The sequence below is a fragment of the Rissa tridactyla genome, chromosome 1 (assembly GCF_028500815.1).
Source record: "Rissa tridactyla isolate bRisTri1 chromosome 1, bRisTri1.patW.cur.20221130, whole genome shotgun sequence".
Lineage (NCBI taxonomy): Eukaryota > Metazoa > Chordata > Aves > Charadriiformes > Laridae > Rissa > Rissa tridactyla.
Window position 1 is genome coordinate 126,882,234 of NC_071466.1, and position 23,565 is coordinate 126,905,798.

Consider the following 23,565-nt stretch of genomic DNA (forward strand, 5'->3'; position numbering starts at 1 on the left):
AGATACTGTAACCACAGAGTTCAGTTAGCTTCTCTGACAATTCTGTTTGGGAACGACAAAAGACCACTGACGTACCTTAGTCCCTTCTTCCTCAAGGACAAGCTACAAACACTGATTGAAGAGACAGAAAAATTTCAAGCAAAGAGCACTCTTGAGAGCAGCTGTAGTTACTGTATATATGCTTTATGTTCCTGAAGAAGCAATTAATTTGCGATTCTTACAGAAAACAGTTCACAGATATATATAATATAGCTACCTGTCTTCCAAACATACTGTTAGTGTAACTACTACGAAGTCACTGTCCAAAACTTACAGCCGTCTACTTCCATTAGAAGCAGGTGGGTACTCATTCTCACTTAACAAATCACACAGCTAACCATTAAAAAGGAAACACAAACAGCATAGGTACTAGCAAGGGATCTGGGAACAGGAATTTATTTCTTGCCTTTGCTGTTTTCTTGTGCTACCCAGAGAAACCATCAGTTTATACATCCCTCAGTCAGTTCCTCCGCTTATCAACACTTCCTTCGGTCACACACATGTTGTATGGCTATGACAGGGCTTTTCATGTGATGCAGTAAGGGAAAAGAGACATTTCCATTGTCTAGGTACACTTGTCTTTAACAAACTAAAGCAGCTGTGATGTTTGCAAACATGTTTTGATTTTAACGTATCAGGCATTAAACAAGCAGAAACGTGAAAAGGATGTAACAGGCCCAAATAAAACAACTGCATCTTTGAAAGTTTTAAAGATCAGAAACCTTAAACATATAATTTGAAACAAAACTGAAAGCACCATATTGTGTACATTACTACTGATACATCATCCTGCAGTTAAAACTAAATCAGATAAACAGGTTACGCTCTGCTTACATGATGCTAACCCAGCAGAGAAACATTTGAATGTCACTAAATAGAAGGGGGAAAAAAGGGTTTGGATAATGCCCTTAACTTGTGCTTTCTGTAATGGAAACTCTGGACCTGAAGAAACATCCTCAACAACTTGTTCTCCCCTTCAAATATTAATCTATGTGAATTTTTTCTATGGAAACTAGTAAACGCACTCAGTCTGCAACTAAAACATCAAAACGCAACCAAAAAAATGTACAAACACTGACCTCATTGCTTCCATCTTGATATTTCACCTCATGGCTTCTGTGGGTTATAGTATGCTTCATTGTGTAACAAAAAACTGCAAACTTTTTGAGATAGCACTTACGCTTGTCTCCAAATTGCACACAGTATCATACATATCCAATTAGTTACCTCAAGAAATGAAAAATTAAAGCCAGAAGCATTAGCATAGCAAACAGGCACAAGAACTTTTACACCCTTTTTTGTTTGCTTCTTTCTAAAAAACAAAGGAAACAATTCTCCTTTTACAGTTTCACCCTAGGAGAATGCCACAGACTGCAGCAGTCTAACATTTGATTTACACTGGCATGCACCAGCAGAAACTATTTGTTCCAGGGCTCTGAAGCCTTGTGTTAGAATATTTATGAATCTTCAACAAAGGTTTTTGCCTAGATAGCTTTCCTTTCATATAACAGTATTTTATCGTCTAGTTTAGGTAAGATCAGAAGAGTTGCTAGAGGATTTACAAATTGGTCCGCTAAGACTAGTATTTGACCTCCATAAGATAATGCTTAAATGTTTCCAAGGAATGCAGCAGGTACGTGGCAGCCATACCACACTGCGATATTTTAATTCACATAGACAGCACATCAACTCTTTAAGCATTCCTTATCACTCAAGCAAGTACTTACAGGGTCAGAAGGACCACAGAAGTCTCTGAACACTTTTGGAGGCTCAGGTTGTATAATCTCCATTGCTATGCAAGGGCCTGAACACAACTCTGTAACCATCTCCTGGAAGAGAAAAAAGACAGAAACAAATTTGAAGTTCTTTGGGCATTAGCAAGGGTTGTATTCCTCCCCAAAACTAGACCCAAACTTACAGGACAGTAACAATTAAGAAATACTGGTGCATTGAGGAAAGTAAAGACATGAAACAAAGATGTAATCAGTGTTCACAACAAAATAATTGTTTTCCATTTTGCTACTTGGTTTAGAAGGTGGAGATTGAAGTAAATTGTATATTCAGCTTCAAGAAGATACTGAATAGCATGCAACAGCATCCGCAACACTTTAAGTTCTTTGTGGGTACATCCTTATTGATCTTGACCTGCATTTCACAGAAGTATCCCATAACTTGTCAAACTAGACTGACTCAATGGAACACACTTTGCTGAGTACAAGCCTGAAAAAAAAAAATAAATCACACTATGTTCAGCCAGTTCCACAGGCAGCAATGTACTTTGCAGTGTTCCCTACAGGGCGCACGGTACACAGCTTATATTTGTTTCCAAACATACACCCATTTGATGGCTTTAAGTCATTAAAATGTCTCTTTGGCCTTTGGTTTTCACTGTCTTTTCCTCAGGTATTACTACAGAAGCTGAAACACACAAGCCAACAGAGTGGAACTGAAACAGGCCTGTGGCACAACCTGTTAGGGAAAGGGTCCTTGATCTGATAACATTTTTGTGGTGTACTGTTACCAGAATCTCAGTTACATTGAAATCATCTGCTTCCCCGCAGCGTCCTGGAGAGTAGACAGACATTGTGAGTTCTGAGCGGGTGATGGAAGATGGGTCTCAGTTTTCATAAGCTTAAATTAAGTCTGGGCATTAGTGCCAAATTGGACTTTGTTAATTAGAGGTACAGGTTTCACAAGCAGAAAGAACATATTTTGATGTTCTAGTCTGACTTCCTTTTTTAAAACATGCGCTTATAACTGCATACTTGTCTAGAAATTCAAGCAGACAAGTTTTAAACAAATCAGGACAATTAAAAGAATCAAAACAAATGAGGAAATGGGAAAGGGTAAAACATTCACAGGAAATGAGGGAGTATAGGGAAGAATAAGCAAGTACTGCAATCGCACCCACCATTCATGGGCAAGGTCAAGGATGAGCCACGGCAAAGAACAAGAGCACGCAGAGTGGGCAAAAAGGCAATAGGAAAAGAAAAATTAAGTCCTTCTCTGCCTTTTATGAATTGTGATGGAAACTAAAAACAAAGACTCCAAGTCAAGCGGTATTGTTCCAAAGAGCTAGTATCTTCATAATGGATCCCATGCTGAGAGCATGTGCTTTATTTCCCCACTTTGAAGTCAACGGGACAGAATTTTAGCCAAGTGCCTCTATCATCAGCCTGATCTAGGAAATGTAGGTAGAAGTATTCCTGAGAGGACACGAAAAGAGTGCAGACATGCTGTACAACATGAGCAGACATTTTAATTCCAAAAACTGTCTTATCACTGATGGATCCTCGGTTAAGAACAGGTCAAAGTACAATATGTTTCATTCTGTTGAGAAACAATAAATTGCCACAAAGTCGCTACTCTGTACAATTTCACTGAATTCTTTCGTCTAAAGAACTGTTAACAGGAAAGTGGAGAATAAATGGGCTTTTGACTTTAGTTGAATCAACTCAGTTCCTCCTTGCAAACTGTGTTTTTTCTTGCTCCTTCCTTCCTTCTCTATTGTTTCCATATCAGCAGCGACATCCCACCAGCAACAGCAAACAGCATGAGCAAAATTACTCCTGGCTCCTTCATTACAACACAAAGCTGAGGACTGAAGACCAGCTGCCATCATCAACTAAAGCATGGAGGCATGTGGTACGATGTGAGACAAGCTTGGCCTACCTTACGCAGCCTCATCAAGTCCAGAGTTGAATTCAAATAGCCGACACTGTTTCTCTGTTAAGACTCCCAGTTACAGCTAAATGAAATTTTCTTTAGCAAATAGTTTATTCATCAAATAACATAGCTTGTGGTCAACCAAAACCATTCCTGAAGCTGGATCAAGGTCAATCATTTTTGATTAATGAAGTGGATTCTGAGCTGACCTAACATAATCTCCCTACTTTTTTTCCCATTTTCTATTCTTGCTACAGCAGGAAATACAAAGAAAACAGCATAAAACCTAATCAATAGTATGCAAAATCCCCTGCAGGAGATACCAACAAAGCTAAAAATTTTGTGCCATTTTTCATCTTTCTCCTTTCAGAGAGAAGTGCTTTACATACAATGTCAAGCCTTTATCTGACTGACAAGGGGTAACCAGAAGAAACGGGAGTACAGTTTTTGAAAAGGATTTCTGGATGCCAAGTATCTTCTGTGCTGAGTTATTTTGGAATGATAAATAAAATTCAGATCAAAACAGACGGTTCTGAGTCACAGATCTAAGAGGTCATATTCTTTCTTCAATATCCTATTTCACAACATACTTCTTCCTATTTGGCCTTCACTGACAGTATCTATTGCTGTTCCCATATGTGCCTTCACTGGATCCCTGTAGCATCATGATTTGTTTTCACATGTTTTCCTGTTTCACAGATATCCGGAGTGCAAGGAGAGATTAATTTCATTTCATTTCATTTCATTTCATTTCATTTCAATTCAACTGAGTGCATCCAGCACATACGGCTTGCAGGACAGAGCCCTAGATCCTCACTTTTCTGCAAATCCCATATAAAACATACCTTTTTATTGACTTACTCTGTTTAAATGTCACTTTCCCTTCTGAGTAACTCTCCAATTAAATTATGTAACTAAAATTTGCAATTTATTAGAGGGTCAGAGATTGTACAGAAGCTGCAGAAGATGGCGGAGAATTTCCAATTTGGTTCAAAGTAGAGACTTTTGCAGTACCATGGGATTCTTTGGGCCCTGATATACTGGTCACATATTACCATATTTGAAATCTGCCATGTACCTACAAGTCTGCCTGTCCAATCTTCCTTTGGTCCTTGTCAAAAACGGTGTTATCAGAGGAGGCTTTAAGAGTAATCCCCAATCTGAGAGTGAACTGTCAGTACTCCTAATCTATTTAAAGACAAATCTACAAACCCTGTTGAAGTAAGTTGGACTAAACAATCATAAAGGTGTGGGGGGGAAGTCATTATCAGAGTAATATTAGTAAGTGTCTGGAGTAATATTAGTAACTCTGTAGAAAACCTTTAATAATTTAACCATTTAAAAATTAAGGCTAATTTGCATAGTACATAACATGGCAGAGAAGCTAAACTCATTATTAGTTGTAAAATGAACCAAAATCCTGCCAGAAGTTGATACAGAAATGCCCGCTCACCTTCTTGTATTCCCATTGTTCTATCTGCAGTCAGGAAGTTTTATGTGACAGTACAACAAGGCATAATAATATACAGTTTTAGATATCCACTGGGATTACAGCATATCTTAAACTTCTTAAGTTTTCTGAAGATCCACAAAAGCCAGATCAATAAATTTCAGAATAACTGAAAATGTGATTAAGAAAGCACTCAAATAGAGCAGCCCCATTGTAAACAAAATAATAAATATATATTCTGCTCCAAGCCACTATAGCCATGTCAAATCAAACAAAGATACAGATGTGACACATTCTCATAGCTCTACTGCAATAAAATAATTTATCTGAGGATGTCTTTTTTCACTCTTGTATTTTAGAAATTCCTTGGGTGAATGATTTTCACAAAAGACTCTCTTACAACATGGATAGCACAACAAGATGAGGTAGTTTATTGAAGAACAAGCTAGAACTGGTCAATACCAGGTTCCTAAAAGAAATCCTATCACAATCCTAAAAGAAGAAAGGTGTGACCACTTCCTTGTTTAACCATATTTTATTTTTAAACAGATTATTCTCAAACTTATGCTTACCACATATTCAGCGACAACACCTTTGTAAATCTCATAAAATTCTTCCACATTTGCACGTTCCATATTGAACTAAGAAAACAAAAATGTTAGCCAGTCTGCCTTAAACAACAACAACAAATAGACAGGCACCCCTTCTTAAGCAGCAAACATTCAGAATACTCAAGCTTACTAGGTAAAAGGAATGGCTTTACAGCTGCAACATGAAGTTGGTCAATAACTTAGCCAATGACACCACAGGCAACACAGCACACAGTATCTTCTTCCACCTTATATATGAGTAGACAACGTAATGTTGGCTGATGCCACTAAGACGTGCAAGAGGATCTGTTTGTTGCCTAGTAAAGGAACGGGGCTATTCTTCATTTGTGGTGGGGATTTGAGTCAAAGGGGATTTCAGGTCCCAAGACTTTCCCAAAAATCAAAGGGCAGGACTTACAGGACCAGTCTTGGGAACAGTCTCTGGGCCAACTTCCTTTAACTGCTGAGGGTGCTCAGGGTGTCAAAATCGTTTAAGTATCTTTAAAAACCTTCCCCTAAATTCATACTAAATATATATTTTTTAAAAATTAAGGAAAGATATTAAGATATTAACAATCATTTCTCTAATCTCAGATGGTATATTTTGTAAAGATATCTCAAATTGCTCTAGAAGAGACAGATATCATTATCCTCCTTCCAACTATAGGGAAACTGAGATACAGAGAGGTAAAGTGTTTTGGTTCAAGGTCACCTAGCAATGAGAAACAGATCACCTGATCAATCAAATAATAAAACACAAATATCACAAGGACAATGCTGATCCCAAAACATTGCTACACAGTCTGCACAAGGGTTTTATATTGCAGGAAGACACCCGTGCATTGCTGTGAAGAGCATACGGCACTTCTCCAACCTGTTTATCAGAAAAACATACACAAAAGGAAACCTACCATCTGCAAAGCTGAGATCTGAAATCCTTCACTGATGATGGCTTTTATAATCTTTCCAGCTAGGCCTGAAGAAAGACACAAAAGACAGTAATCAATTTTAAAAAGCAGAACTTACAACTGGACGGTATTTATGCCAATACATCACTTATTTTCAAACCAAAACACCAGTGTTTGTGTAAAGCTGTGAGAGGAAGCAGAGAGCAGGGCTGAGTTTACATATTCCATGTCCTATGTAAAGCGACATGTTGATGGTTTCAAATAACTACATTCCAAGCAGCTGTTGAAAAGAATTTCTACCAAAAAAAGGTAATTAGCAAAGCCTTTGCTCTTCTCACATCAACTGCAAAACACCAGGTTGATGCAAGATCAAGATTTATATTTTTAATGAAGTTCCACCGGCACTACTGATGCTTAAACAGTAATCAATTCAGGGCACAGGCTGCCTAGTTTGCTGGTTTTATACAGCGTTCACCAGAGCGTTGGTCCTACTTTAAGCTAGAAACAATGCAGGATGATAATAAATATTGTCAATAAACCAGCACTAAAGTTCACGTCTTCTATGGAAAAGCACATTAATGCAAAAAAACCCTACTGCTTCTAAGGTACTGACAAATATGTTACTGGTGATCTTAGTGCTTGCTTTATTCTCTCCAGAATGTATCCTCAAAGACTGAATGACATTGTAAAACAAAACACTAAACTTCAGAGAACAAGAACCACTGATTTTCCACTGAATGTGTATGTTAGATTTGCCTGTGCTTACAAGATCAGGCCATTTTGAAGATTACGTCAGCCAAGCACAGTACTCTGTGTCAGTGATTTTCATAGAATCACCATTTTTATAGAATGAAAACGCCTGTCCTCTAGTACAATTTGTGAGAAACTACAAATTTCTGGACATTTATTCAGAACAGAATTAAGCACAGAAGAATACCCTATAATGTATGACAACGGCAGGATTTGAGTTCTGGTCATTCAATAATTTTATTAACTAGTCTTTAAATTGCAGGAATTTTTAGCACTGCATAAATTTCGTAGATGAGAATAAAACAAAGCTAGCATCTAGGTTCTAGGATGCTCAAGACCTGAATTGTACACAGTCTGCTAATAACTGTAGCATAGGATTGGTGAGCTTCCTCCCATATTAAAAGATCAGTGGAAGCTCTAAGTAAATGAGACGGAGAGTTGGAGGGCTTTCAAAAATTGTATTTACAGGCGAAAATTAAAAAGCTGTCCCTGAAGTATCTCCCACTGTACTTTCACATTAAGGTTTATGTAGAAAAACTTTCCCCATATAAAACAGAGTGTGTTTGTTCCAAAAATCTTCAAATTACTAAAGGGAAAACCTGACATTTTGATACATACTCAGGCCATGTAGCTCTTTGAGCTTACAGAATGCAGAAACAAGGAGAGGCAGGTGCAGTTCCTGTCCACTATACTGGACTATCCATGGCTCACTAGCACGGATAAAAGTTTCCTTATAAATCTCCTATGAAACCGGGAAAATACATTTCCCCCTTTTTTTCAAGATGTAAAAACATCATTGCAGCAGCAAAATGAAGGGCTTGGACAGGTTTGCCCAGAAGATGCAAGACCACGTCAGAGAGAGAAAGCAGAGCTCTAGTTTCTTTTTGTCCACACTGCTGGAAAGGCTGAGCAGCTCGGACGCTTCCACACACAGGTTTCAGTGAGGCAGTCAGCCTACAGTCTTCACTTCAGAGATGAATCGCCAGTTTATAAAGAGATTAAGTGACTGGCTGAGGACCATTCAGGAAATAAATAAATGAATAAATAATCTGTGAGAGAGCATAAACATTTTCTCATTCTCGATCTCCAGAGCCAACACTCCAGTTGATAGCCACTGCTTCACCAGAAGCCAACAAAGATGAAGGAAGGGCAGCGGCAGACAAATGGCAACGGCCACCTGCAGGGACAAAGCTATCTTAGTAGGAGAAAGCTGCTTTGCACGACAGATATCCATTTGGCACTTCATCAGTCAAGAACGGGACACTTGCATAGGCCTTCACAGCCAGCAAACATCTAATTAAAATACTCATCAGGTATCAGGTTCTGGGGTACTATGGAGATATGCCTTTTACAGAACTTTTGTCCTTGGCAGTTTTATGAGCTGTAAGCAAAATTCATGTTTTAGAGGAACAAAGGGGGACTCATATTCAGCTTTCTGGGCTGTTTCTCTACCAAAGTTGTTGAGATTTTTCTTCTCTGTAGAGAGGAGACAGGCTCCTTTAATGATAGAAATCAAAGTAGGAATGTATTTTGCATAAAGGTCTTTAATACAAGGTTTGTTTAATAATTAACTGTGATAAACTTATCAAGATTTTCCTCTACATTGTACTCCTGAGTTCATTCCCACTCAGAGCAACAGAGCACCTTGTTGCTCCAGACAGATTGCCCGCGACTGCAACACCCAAAGGACTTAACCAAAGGAATTATTGTCACCATTGGACAGAGATAGAAGCCCTGCAAAAAAAATTATCAAAGGATAATGCCTCAAGGAAGAGGCATGAGGTTTCATCTATCTTTGCAAAGTGGGATGTTAGCTCCACTTCCCAGATGTGGCAACTGGGGCACAGGAGGATAAGCACGTTGCCAGTGGCAGTGCAGATCTACAAATCCAGTGACTTGGCCTCCCTTGTCCCAGTTTAGGCAATACATGTGTCACTTCTCCTAGGGATACTTTCTTTTCAAATTCTACCTGAACCAAAATAGAAACAAAAAGCATGGAGGCAATCCCCAAGCAACAGAACAGTGGAAGCTCAAGTCTCCGCTTGGGATCTGTTTCAGACTTTCAGTCAGTTGCATGACTGAACTGGGACATGTCCTCTCCTTTGTGGGCAGACAAGGCTGAGGAAAAGAACAACTAATTAGATAGAGTGCTATTTCAGCAGCTTTCAACAATTTGTTTTCAATTTAAAAATCCAGATCTGTAGTGAAAAAACCAAATTTTTAAGGACCCTTCAAACAGGGCCAGTGCATGTGTAAAATGTGATTAAAGTAAGAACCCAAATCAAAGCTGCAGATTAGGCACCAGTTATGGTACATTTTCAGTCACAAAGCACAAAAGAATCACAAGCATTACTAAATACATCTGGAGGAATTTAATACTAATCCTAACAAATATGAGAGAGAGAGACAGAGCACAAGCATGCACACACTTTATGTTTCCTAGGCAGCATTATGTTACTACGCACCTAATACAGGACAAATAATCTTCCAACATATTTTAATCAGATAAAATGATAAGGTATCAAGACTTCCTTGGTTACATTGATCTATAATTTCTTGCTTTACAACACACAGTATTTGAAAATTGTAATTCATTAAGAAGCAGAAAGTAGCAGGGAAGATATCAGACTGAAAAATGTTACAACTGTTTGCAGAATTACATATTGGAATAAAATAAAACAGTTCAGGAAAGTCACTTTTAACCTAACAGCACTTTAATTAACGGGATGTAACAGATGTGTTACCGGGACCTGCCAGTCCCAGTGCGCTGCAAACCACCAACCCTGTGATTAGGGCTGTTACATTCTCTTCCCTTTGTTCTTGCCCTGTTTCCCAATTTAACCATTCCACCATTAAAAGCTTATTAGGCAAGACAGCAGACTGCCTTCAAAGCAAGTCAAGAACTAGGTTCCTCATATCAACCTCTATATGTCATTTTTTTAATGCCATTCCAATAATTAAAAATAATTCCTCTGGAATGATAACTGTTTTTTGACAGTAGTACATAAACTGCCGTGACTGATCAGATCAATGATCGCCTAGTCCGGTAACATATTTCTAGAAGTAACTGGTACCAGATGCTTATAGCATTAGGTATAAGTAGCAATTTCCTTTCATATCTATTTTTGACATTTTAAAAAACAATTTTGCTTCACAGTATAATGAAATTATGTGTTTCCTTATTGACAAGTGTTAAAGGTCCTGTCCCAAAACTCCAGAGAATCACAATCAGGAGAATGACTCCAAGAAAAGTCCTTTTTGGATTCCAAAAGAAGTGTGATTCAGAGCTGGGCCCTCCTGCAATGTATTTCAGTTGAAGTTCTCACTAATCTTTGATTCAGACAACATTGCAAAACACAATGCAGTAGGAAGCTGACAGACGTCCTCCTCAAAAAGTGTACTTCTTCCTCTCAGTTGGGCAACCTATCCCCTGAAGAACAAGGTTTAACTATCTCTTTTCTTTTGTTTTTTTTTTTTTTTTCTACTTAGAAATAATGCAACTCTAGGCATTCTTACTGTGAAAATAAATACACCATTTCTAGACTCCCCAAAAGTTTGGCCATAGTGATAATTTGCAACGATTGATCTCCCAGTCTTGCTGTGTACTGTATGAAAAACGATAATCAACCATTTTTGTATTTGTAGCCTGGAGCACCAAGAAGTGAGTCACAGAGGGATGGAGGGTCTCCTGAGCAACACACACTGGGCCAACAGGAGAATGGGAGCTCAAAAGCTATCCAGCCTAACCATGAGGGGGAAAAAAAGACAAGTGGATGCAAACAGAAGATAAAGAGGAACATGTAAGGAAATGTGACATAATATTGTTCATAGTGACAGAATCCAAGGTTTTCCATCATTCCCCATTTCTCTCTAGGCATTGTATTAAGGGAGAACATCAGTAAGTTTGAAGGGCGGCTTTACAGATATTTATGTAGAACTATCAACACTGCAGCACTGGTGAAAATCTTTACAAACAATACTCATTTGAAAATACTGAAAGGGTGAAGACAAGGGATATCACCAGTGCTTTACTGGAGAATAAAAGTCAGTATTTTGCTAGCATAAGAAAAATTATGCATACAGAGAGTAAACCTTAGGGGACCTTGAAACTGAAACGGCCAAGCACCTGATGCGACTGAGAACAGGCATCGATAGAAAGATTCAAAAGGGGTGAAAGGTTCAATTACTCTATCCCACTTGCAACTTTCCAAACCGCTATGAACGAGGCAAGATCACACTTGTGAAAGCCAGTCAGGGCATTAAGATACAAAATGATGAAAATCTGTAGGAAAAAAACCCCATATTCTGAGAATTGATGCATGGGAAGAGATGAGAAGAGTACACTTAACATTCATATACAAAAATCCATACAGAAATTCAAGTCAAAGATCACAGCCAGGCTACAGAAAGTATCCAGCAATTTGGCTGTGCAGCATGTGCCATTTGAGAAGGGACTTTGAGGGGAAAGAAAGATAAAGAAGGAAAGATCAACACCTCTGCAACAGTTATGCTGAATGCAAACTGATGGTTGTATATTTACAAAATAACCTAGAAAGACTTAGGTTTCTGTCTTTCTGTCTTTTTTTTGTTCTTGTGTTAAGAGAAAGCTTAAAAAGAAATATCCAGTTTGTTTTTCTTTTTATTTCTTTTTTTTAAGATGTTCATTATTTTGTACTGCCTTAGCACATCCACTCTGATTTTTTTTCACTTGAGAAGATTATTGTCAATCACTCTGGCTAGGAGAACGTTTCTATGGCTATAATGATTTTCATATATTTCTGCTTCTTTCTCGAGTGTGAACAAAACTAAACATATTTCAGTTGAGGCTGTACCACTGGTTTATATGATGTCATTCAGTATCATAATTCAAACCATTCATTGCTTATTAATACTTCTTCCTTTTTTCTGGTTATCCCTACTGAACACTGTGCATGGGACTTTTCATGAGTGGTTACAGTTACAGAAAGGAAGTGGTTAAAATTACGCCTTGTACTGTGCATTAGCCCATAATTATAAACAATAATTTTAATCTACTATTGCACTGTCAATTAACTTAACTCTGGAGACAAAACCCTCAGGAGATCCCCTATACTCTCCTCCAGCCTTTACTAATTTTATAGTCTACTTCCTGTGGAAGGTTTGCCAACTCACTGTCGTAGATCAATAGAAATACACTGTAAGCTCTATCATTTATCTTCAACTTGGCAAAATATTATCACATATTCCTACATTCTGTGCCTTGGCTCTTTTCAGACACAATACCTGCCTTTCTCTTTATGCTCTTATGCTCTCCCTTGAAAAGGGCAGTAAGAGAAGAGACTTCAAGATATTTAGCTTTTGCTCCAAGGTACAGTGAAGTTAAGACTATGCATAGCTGTATTTTTTTAATTTTTCTAAAATGTTCTCAGAAATTTCTGGTAACAAAGGTTCCATTACATCCCCAGATATCAGGCCAGTGACATACTTTGAAGTTTTCCTTAATGATTAGATTAAATCTTCTTTCATCTAAATTAGTAAATACGCACAAATTTTCTAAATTTACATATAGAAAGTTGTATATCCATGTCTTCTCCACCTCAGGTTAAATAAACGAAACCCTTCAAGTTTTCATCAAGTCTTCATTGGCTAAATTTCTTATTCTTTTTGCTCTCTGTTGATTATGTTATTTTTGAAACAGAGTGCCCAGAAACAACATGGTACACAAGCTGGCTTCTCACCAGCACTGAGTAGAACTAGTTACTGAAAAAAAGCGCCAACTAAATAAAGTGTGTGTCCAACATTGTGAACACTGATTGTGCTTACGATATATCACTATTCCAACCATTTCTGTACAGATTTTTCACTTATATCCTGACAGTTCTTCTCTATTTTATATTTGTGCATTTATTTTCCCTCCTTCGTGGTAGTGCTATGCAGTTGTTTATATTCAGTTTCATTTTCTTCACATTGCTTCATTTCTGCAGTTCATCAGGAATATTCTGAATTCTAATCACATCCTCCAAAACTGTAGTGGGTGCTCGGTACCATCTGCAAACCCTGCAAGCATGCTCTGTCTTTCCCTGTCCGAGTCATTACTGACAATATTGACAGGAACTGGCCTGAGGATGGATGACAAGACTTCACTTGTAAAGCCCTTTTAATTTGACGTGCTCACATCCAGTTCAATGTTCAGGAAAGCATCTAACGCTTCGCAGATGCTTGTGCTGCACAGCTCTAAACGTACAAATTACTTCACTAAAGGAAAATTTTAGTTTCGTAACAGCAAGGGAAAGCATACTTAGAGAATTCAGAGATCAGCAAAGCATATTTTCCTCCAAAAAAGACATGCTGGTAAACGTCCATCATATCACCACTATCTAAGTGGTTTAAATGAAATTATAGTTTCTTGATTCATCAGTTTACTTGATATGAAAGAAGTTTCATCAGATTAAAATTCCGCAGACCACTCTGAGAATTAACTTTTTGCTGTTTAAGAATGAAAATCCCAAAATGCAGCAATAAACACTCATTCCTAATGTCTATGTTGGGTTTTGGTTTTTGTTTGTTGGTTGTTTTGGTTTTGTTTTTTTTTAATGTTAACACCATCGTTCCTGCACAGAGATGATTTTCAGCAGCAAGAGCACCACTAATGTAAGTCTACTGAACACTATTGGGAAACACTCTCTTTCCAGAAGTTTGAGGATACTTATAACCTTCAGCAAAGATTGGTTGTGCCATTTGATCTGCTTTTTTTCTCTGAAGTATACCGCCTCCTCTTCCTTTCAGTCTCAAATTGTCAGAAAGGATTTCCAGATTCAGTTCACCTCCCCCTCTACCTTAATCAATTCAAATGTAAAATATATTTTTCATACTTCGAAAAAATAAATGTCATTTCCCCACTAGCCACTGAAATCCAAAGTCAGTCTAAGTTGTGAACCCAATGCCAAGCTGCTAAAACTTCATGCAGGAAATAATCAAGAAACAACATAGACTTGGTTTCAAAAACAAACATCCCAAGCAAGGAATATTCATCATTACACTACAGCAAAGAATTTAAAACACAGATGGAAGTGGATGGTCTACTCAGGAAAGCTAAATTTTTTTCTAAAAACTGGTGATAAAGTGGTAATGTAGGTTGCTTTTATTTTAATCATTTTTCCTAGCTTATCTAAAGAGAAAAAAGCAAACAAATAAACAAAAAAAACCAACCAACCCAGCACCACCAGACACCACCAAACATTTCAACAACCTATCTATAATATATTCAAGCAAAACATAAGAAACAAAGCATATTCAATTTTGCATAAATATGTCTTCTGCCTGGACAAATCTGTCTGCAAAAAAGCTCCTGCATGTGAAAGGATAGTGCTTTACTAGGTAGTTTTCACATAATTGCAGCACTAAGATTGCCATATTGCATGTGAGAATATCCAGAGGTCACATGGTCACATCTCAAACAATCCACTCTACTTCTTTGAAGCATCTGCAAAGATTTGTGTTCATCGCACTGTTTTTTTCACAGATTCTATCTTCAAATAGTTCCTTCCAGACTTCTGGACACTTCTGGACACTGCCAGCAGTGTGCCCAGGTGGCCAAGAGGGCCAATGGCATCCTGGCTTGTATTAGAAATAGTGTGACCAGCAGAAGGAGGGAGGTGATTGTCCCCCTGTACTCAGCACTGGTGAGGCCACACCTTGAGTATTGTGTCCAGTTTTGGGCACCTCAATATGAGAGAGATATCGAGGTGCTGGAGCGAGTGCAGAGGAGGGCAACAAAGCTGGTGAAGGGCCTGGAGAATAAATCTTACGAGGAGCGATTGAAGAAGCTGGGACTGTTTAGTTTGAGGAAGAGGAAGCTGAGGGGAGACCTCATCACTCTCTACAACTACTTGAAAGGACATTGTAGAGAGGTTGGTGCTGGTCTCTTCTCACAGGTAATTAGTGATAGAACAAGAGGGAATAGGTTCAAGCTGCAGCCCGGTAGGCTTAGGCTGGACATTAGGAAAAAATTCTTCACAGAAAGAGTGGTCAGACACTGGAATAGGCTGCCCAGGGAGGTGGTGGAGTCAGCATCCCTGGATGTATTTAAGACTCGTTTAGATGTGGTGTTAAGGGATATGGTGTAAGGGAGAACTTCGTAGAGTGGAGTTGATGGTTGGACTCGATGATCCCAAGGGTCTTTTCCAACCTAAATGATTCTATGATTCTATGATTCTAATTAAGTGTATCAAGACTATCACTGATGTCCTTTTCTGCTCAACCTTGTAGACAAGATACAAAGAAAAGTTCTGCCTATGATAAGTTGAAGTCCACAGCCTCTGCACTTCAACTTTCTATTATGCATACTTATCACAGACAGAAAATATACTTTCAGATTACTTATGAGAAAATCGCTTTCCTCATTTTTTCTCAAGTATGAGAAAACACCATTCTGAAAAACTTGTTCTACTTCTAAGTTTCCTGAAAATAAAAATAATGAGTTAATTAAACTTACGTCTAAAACCCCAGGGTGAAAAAAAGAGTCCAGATTTTTTTTACAATTTTTAAAAAATCTTATCTAATGAATACAAATCATCTTGATAAAAAACAATGATACAGATATCTAGTCCTGAGAATGATGACAAACTTGCACCTCTTCTATCCCACCCTCTTTTTATTTTCCAGCTTATTTCCTTTCCTAACTACATACATGTAACTATATTTAGCATGCTACAGAGGTCAATTGGACATTTTCACAGTGATGCCTTCTCTCTTTCAAAGAGTAACAGGTCGTGTCAGGAACAGCTTTTCAGTTGTTTGCAGTCAGACATATAATACTAAAATGCTGTATTTTAGTCCTCCTCTCCCCACTCTCTTCACTTCATTTGGATCCCACATGCTATCCTGTTTCTATACCTGCTTGAGACTGAACTACTGTCCTTGGTATTCTTTTTGTCCAAGTTAGGTTTGTCTCTGGAGCAAGGAACTACGCTCTCAAGTAAAATTTTTTTAAGTCTTCGCATAAATAAGGAAATATGATTCTTGCGGTTACCTGTCATGCAGCATTTTGTTAATCAATATAAAGGTCAATGAATTTCTAAAGCAGTCCAGTTGGTATTAAGATAGGAGCGCTCTCTAAGATTTATCATCCACTCAGAACATGTCTAAAACCACATTTCCACAGAACATCTTTTCCATTTGCAAAGAATCCACTCCTGTTCCTGTTAGTTGGAAGAATAATGTGGAAGACAGCACTCGTCACTTTTTTTTTTTTTTTTTTTTTTTTTTTTTTACAAAAGAAGGACAAAGATTTAACTTACCAGCAATGTTAGAACAAAACCTCAAGCTTAACACCTATCAGGAGAACAAACCTGTCTGGGTAGCCAGTCTCTCATGTAGGAGCCCTCAAGACCATAGAGGCTTCCTTATCTCGGGGCAGGCCTTTCAGTTTCCTGACTAGCAGTTTTGCTTTTCAAGTTTCTGGCACAGTTCTAGCCGCATATTTGTTTTTGGCAAAACTCTGAGGTTAGGAGAACCCATGTCTCAGCTTCAGAACACAGAAAAGGAGGGCAGGATTTCATCTCTCAAGCTCTGTGCTGTAACCTAAGTACAAAATGTGAAACACAACACACTTCTGACCTCAGCCTTTGTAGCCTGATCATCACTATTTTCATCATTTTTTCCCCTGCTCGTTTTTCAAAGGAATGAAGTAAAAGCCACACCAAAGAAACTTTAAATCAGTCATGAAATACCAAATTCTAATTCCTACAACAAACATGACTACACTGTTACACATAAATACATTAAAGTTAATCCCACCCAGTGATCTATAAAATGCTATTTCTGCCAACAAAACAGTCGAGTCATAACTGTCCTCAAGGCATGAAACTGAAGTTCATCCATTTTGGTGCATTTACAATTTTGGCTTCTGAGCACTACTGCTAATACCCCCAGATCTAATAACATGGGGGGAATTACAAAAAGAGGATGTCTAAATGATTGCAACTGTGACCTTGCATCTGAATTATCAGAAGCTCCAAGAACAAGAAGCAAGTGAGTTACAGAATGCAGATCCACACTAAAACTCTCCAATTATTAAACAACTAAGCCCTACAATCCTAATCAACACACTGAGGAGCTGTGCTTACTAGTTACTACCCTGCTCGACTGAAAACCGATCTCAGGAGAAGAGAAGAAGGAAGCTAAAAGACACTGAAAAGCATGGCAAATTCTAGAGGGGTGAAACCACATTGTGTCTCCCGACACACCCCTGGTCAGAACAAGTCTGCATGGAGTAGCATCAGGTTGCTTTCGCATTCTTTCAGTTCCCAATAAAGAGGAACTGGACTGCTCTTGCAAACCCTCTTCAGAGTTAAAATACAACAACCTCGCCACTGCCAACTTTCCAGCCAGCCACGGAAGTGCTTCATCTCCACTGGGAGGAGCTGCTAGAGAATAAGCTAAGGCTGTCTAGTTCAGAGCGCTGGGCTACACTGGCTTCAGTGGCCTTTCCAGCTGTTTTCCCATCTCTGATCCTCCACAGAACACATTACGCTGACACCAGACTGACAAAATAGCTATTGCCTTACTTCTTTAAGAGGCGTGTACGATAAACATTCCTAGAGGGCCAGTGATACCACCCCTTCCAGCATTACCAGCACCCTTGACAGCTGAAGTTAAACTTCGCGTAACTCCCCCGACACCCTTTATCAGGCCCCAGGGTTCCTCTGCAGCCTGGCAGACGCTTTCAGTACTCTCCCTTACAGGACTTATCAGGTGGGTGAACACTGCACCAGGTCCTGCTGCAGGTGGTGGGGGCTGCGCTGCTGGGGCTGCCTAGCAACACATGTTTCTGCACAACCGTCAGGAGAGGGTCAGCGAGGCCAGAGATAAAACCAACAGTGATTTTCCACTGCTTTGCCACTGGATAGGAACCCTATAAAACCCCTCTACGGTAATCAAAGCCAGTTTCTAAGAAAGGACTCTATCCGAGAATTAACTAGCAGAAACTAGAGATCAGATCCAGCCTTTTGACAGACAGGTAAACTCGCTGAAAAGCTTCCTAGCTTACAGCTGTGGTTAAAGCAAACCACCTTCCAGGATGGAAAAATCAAAGATTTTTTCCTTCTAAGAATCAGTTATGCAATGGACTCTGAAGGAAAAATAAACACTGGGAAAAGGACTGGAAAGCAAAATTCAAATCACAAATTGAGTCAAATGTTTCTGCAGAAATAAAGACTAAAGCTCCATATAAGCTCAAGCATCTAAGTGAAACTTCACATAATTATACATGTGTAACGAGCAGATTATATTCATGGTAATTAGATAATCAAGTTCAAAGCCTCAGCAGTGCATAGGAAATGGCAAAAAGGTTTATTTTTAGATATACGACGCTGAAAATTTGTGGAGCACACATCAAATCTGCAATGCATAAGAGGCTCTGCTGCTTTGACCCACATAAATTCCTCTCCATGCCTCCACCAAACCACCTCCTCACTGTGATGGCCACGCAGGATTTCCTTTTCTCTCCAGCTGCCATGTTTCCACTCACATTCTCCCCCCCCCCCGAAACAGCAGGTAGCCAGCCACAGCCAGAAACACTGTTGCTGCAGGTAAGCAAGTTGCTTATTTTTAAGACCACGCAGTCTCCTACATGCAATTCTGCCAAAAGGGCAGCTCATTAGTTGCTACAACACCTTGTTCAACCGAGATACAGGAGATGGTGCTGGCATAACCAGAATGTCTCAGGTACCACTGAACGCAGTTCCTATCAGCCATTAAAAAGGAGATGAGATGAGATGAGGAGGGCCTTCCCGCTCTGTTGCATATCGCTGAGCCCAAATAGGTCATATCCCTTCCTTTCTCAAACTTTCTGCCTACAGATGCGCAATCCCATGGGGCCAGTCTGCTCCGCTGCCATCTCTCTGCTCTCTAAACCCTAAAGCCGAGCTTATCCCTTCTTGTCTGCCTATTTCAGGCCAGCAGCTGGGAATTCTCCTGAGCAGATTGTTTGGTCCCCCCAAACCCTTTCAGTGTGCTGTTCCATAAGTCCAAAACACTCAGCAGGGGAAAGGAGGAATGGTGTCACTTCTGTAGAGATGGCCTGCCACTGGATACACAGCATGCTCAGAACTTGAAAAACTTTAAAATCTATAGGAGGCAAAGGCTATATTCCTGAAACTTTAAAACAGGCAGTTTGATCGTAAGATAATAATTTCAGAATTAAGACATCAAAAAACTGATGCAAAGCTACTCTTTGTTCAGTTGTGCATGGTTCTTTCAAGTGTGATGACACAAAGTGCTTTATAAGAAGACCAAGCGTACCAAAAGAGATGCCACTCAGTGATATTTTTGTTGTTACTCACAAAAATAGGCTGAAGAAAAATACGAGAAAGACTAAGGAAGACAGAAGAGGTCAGGCTAAGAAAGCCCAATCCTCTCCCCTGCAACACTCTTGGCCCATTGGGTTGATGGAGAGTTCCTGCAGCCCTTATGAAGAAGGATTCACCTTGCCTCACACTGCAGACTGGAACCAGCCCAGTTACAATACGAAGCCACACCGGTGCTCTCAGCTAAAGAGGGAGGCCACTGCCCAGCTACACTGACTCTTCCCTTCCCTAAGCCCAACTCCCCGTCAGAAGACAGACTTCTGGAAAGTTTTACAAGACTGCCTCAGTCTCATAATCTCTTTTAGAGATGCAGCATTTGTGGCTTTTGAAACATTCAAAACAACATTGGAGAGAACAGGTAGGAACAACAGAGCTTAGTAACGTAAAAGCATAGCCATTCCATCATTCTTGATATTAATTTAAAATTGATAAAATGCTTTGCTGACTTCAAAGAGAAAATTCAGTTTTGATTTCTTCATTCTGTTGAGGGTAGTAATGAAAGCTGTATGGACAGAGAATGCTCACACAAGGTACACTTGGTCTTTCAAAGTTTAGTTGCTGTTTGTCAGCTGTGGTCTGCCTTTCTAGCCTTCTGTGGTGTGAGAAAAAGGATTATATAGTGGATATTAAGCTCAACTTCAGTCCTGTTTTTCTAGTGCTCACATTGGGTGTGCACTTACATTTTCTGTTTAGCTGTACCTGTCTCTCACCACCCCCACCTCCCCCAGACACTTACTCTCAGAGGGGAGTGCAAACAGGGCCAGGTCCTTTGGTGATTTAGAAAAATTCTGAGAAGTTCAAGAAAAAGGAAGAAAGTAACAGACAGGGCACTATGAAATCCACAGAAATGAAGAAAATTAAAGGTAGGAAGGGACAACCTGAGCTCACTAAGAGAGAGTCTGAGCCCCCATATGTAATAAAAATTATATCTTAAGTATAAGAAAGCATAGCTCAAGCTATCCACTTCGCTATTTTCACAATCAAATTAAGGACCCTAACAATCCTGCCATGGAAAAATTTGTCCTCTGCAAACGTTTAGCTAGGTAAGATCATAGTCCCAGCTGCTGCCCATATTTCTGTAAAAGGAACATCACTGTCTTTGTTACATGGCAGACTTATCAGTAGCAGATACCATGCAAGGCCTCAAAGAGATAACAGGCGTATTATCAGCAGCGAGTGCGAGACCCTTTCTTGTGAAAGCCATTTTTTTTTTCAGAAAGCTCTCCAGACATCCCACTTGAGGTGTGAAAGGCCTGGAAACTGCTACAGCCACTTCTTCCGTTTCCATTTCAGCTATCCAGGGCAAAGCGATTAAAATGTTGCAGTGTGCTCTGCATCTCACTAAGAAAAATCTTAATGCTCTCGGTATGACAATATTTATTCTGTACTCAAAAATACTGTTGCAGTGCCAGAGCTGAAATATTTTGCTGCACTCACTGCTCCTACACATGGCCCTGTACCTAAGTACAGAACACAAAAGTGAGATTATTTTTGCATTAAACATTTGCAACACTCATATGGTGAGCTCACAGGGCATTCTCCAGCACAGAAAGCATCACGGAGTCCAACAAATGCTTTAGGTCTTTGTCTCACTTTCATAAAGCAAATAAGCCTTTCCTACTTTCTGTCCCCACTGCATTCAGCAGAACAAGATTCCTATCAGCACAAATCTCCCTTTGTGAGTAGTTTTAAATAATGTGTGTGAGTGGAAGGCCCTGCAATATGGCCAGGTGTCCTGCTTTCACCCTGCTGTGAGGATGCCAGCCTCCAGCAGATGAGGTGGTGGGAAGACAGGAGCAAGGACATGGTAAGCTGTCACAGCTGATGAATCAAATTCAACAAATCTCACGGATATTTTTATCATTCTTCTTTTTTTCACCTCTCACTTCTTATTCTGAAATTAACAAGTATCCACATGGAAAGCACACGACCCACTCTTCATGGAACTGAACCACAGAAATACTAAAGATGTATGAAAGACAACGTATTTGCATACTTTTGTGTGTACTATGAAATATACCCTATGCTTTTGCAGACTCCTTCTCCCAAAAGAGAGCACAGGAATGATCACGGATACAATGAAGCACACACTGCTTTCCTCTCCACTCTCTGCATTGCTTACCTTCATTAACTGCATGAGGCTTAATAATGCAACAAGTACAGTTTGTGAATTTTGCACTGTTGACTGGTCCGCGACCTCCACTGGAGGGGAAGAACAACTCCAGCTCCTGAAAACAATTGTAATTGAATACAAACAATTGTAATTGCATACATCAGCTTTTATCATAAGTAACAACATCCAAAGTATCCACAGACACAGAAGATAAACCTTAGATATAGATTTTTGTGCTGCAAATACTTTTTCCCTATAATATTCTCTCAGATATGTCTTTCCCTCTTTAGCACCACAGCTACAATCATAAAAACGTGATTTGAATATTTCTTGCAATGTCTTCCCTTTCACTTCCAAAATGCAACCCATTCCCATTCACAGCATTCAAAATGCTGCTGCCACAATCATTTGGTAGAGGTGTTCCCAGCTCTCTGAATTCCCTCTCTCTCTCTCCTCAGTAGCTTTCCCAAATCCACTCCCATATACATGTATTTTATCTTCCCCCTTTTCACATCATCTTTTCCACTACATGAGCAAAAATGCAACTACCATCCATTTCTCAGTATGCTTTCTTTCCATATACAAAACTGACCTCCATCCCATTTCTTTACAAGTTTTTTTCCTTTTGTCTTAAACAACTAAACTCTGTCTAGAATTGTTGGCTCACTCCTCATGCCTTGTTGACCCTATTATTTTATAATTTTTTTTTAATCTTACTGAATTGAAGTTGATGAACTCAAGTGCTCTGATTTCTGGGATGAATCAAAAGAACCTCTTTTCCTCTGATCACTTCCTTCCTTCCCACCATCACTATTCAGGTATCACACAGCTTGGGTCTTAGACCATACACGAGTGAGCTTGACAGCCAGGCTTCTTTCCTCAGTGATATTTTTTCACTCCTCACTGCAAGCTTCACACTTTTTCCATACCATTTGTTCACATATGTTACACAATCTGACAATAAACATTAACCAAATGCTCGAAACACAGATTCCATTTTAGACCTATTGGTCAAATTCAGTAAGGGGATTGATGAATTTCTATTTAAGGGAAATAATAATATCCTGGAGATACTACTACTGCATCTATCTGATTTCTTCCTGTGTAACAGTAGCAGTGCCATTTACTGAAATTGTCTCGTTTAATTTACTAGCTCAATTCAGATGGAACAGACTTAGCTATCTTCCAGTCTTTAGCCCTTAGCACTCTGATGATTCCTGTGATCCTTACTTGAACAATTATACAATTCAAAATAATGGATCTTTCAATAGAAGGGAAAACATTTTTTGTTTTTCTCCTAGCAAATGATCCACACTTTAAGTGGACATATCTGAGACAAAAGGGTTCGTTTCCTACATCCTTCTACTGATAAAATGCTTCATGCTTCAAAGACCTTGTCCCAATCTGTTAGCTAATGTTTACTCTAAAAGAAGCAGCCAGGAAAAGGCAGCAAAATATTTACAATATTTAACACTTTGTTTTATCCATTCAAAGTCATAAAAGGAAAATAACTAAATAATGCTGAAGGACTAGGATGAAGAAATGCCAACGTAAAATCAAGCGGAGCCTTAAAAAGAGAATTCTTTTCCTTTCCCTTTATTCCTGATCTAAAGAAATTCCGAAATTTGGCCTGCAGAGAGACACCAGCTTAGAGCATACCAGAGGCATACTTTCATTTGTCATTTAGCCTCCAAAAGAACAA

At 39.1% G+C, this 23,565-nt stretch overlaps 1 protein-coding gene across 5 annotated transcripts in view; it reads right to left on the reverse strand.

Annotated features, from left to right (window-relative positions):
* NME7 (NME/NM23 family member 7) overlaps window positions 1–23,565 on the reverse strand; it is a 92,960-nt gene that overhangs the window by 33,138 nt on the left and 36,257 nt on the right. For 4 of the 5 annotated variants that reach the window (XR_008467170.1, XM_054207211.1, XM_054207246.1 and 1 more), the window contains 4 exons: window positions 21,873–21,978; window positions 6,657–6,721; window positions 5,728–5,796; window positions 1,767–1,868 (listed from right to left, as the gene is read on the reverse strand). Coding sequence is in view for 4 of the 5 variants with exons in the window: in XM_054207211.1 (XP_054063186.1) it covers window positions 1,767–1,868; window positions 5,728–5,796; window positions 6,657–6,721; window positions 21,873–21,978 (342 nt within the window). In the remaining variant the exon portion in view is untranslated. The remainder of the gene's footprint in view (window positions 1–1,766; window positions 1,869–5,727; window positions 5,797–6,656; window positions 6,722–21,872; window positions 21,979–23,565) is intronic. The other variant, XM_054207231.1, reaches the window with a different exon arrangement.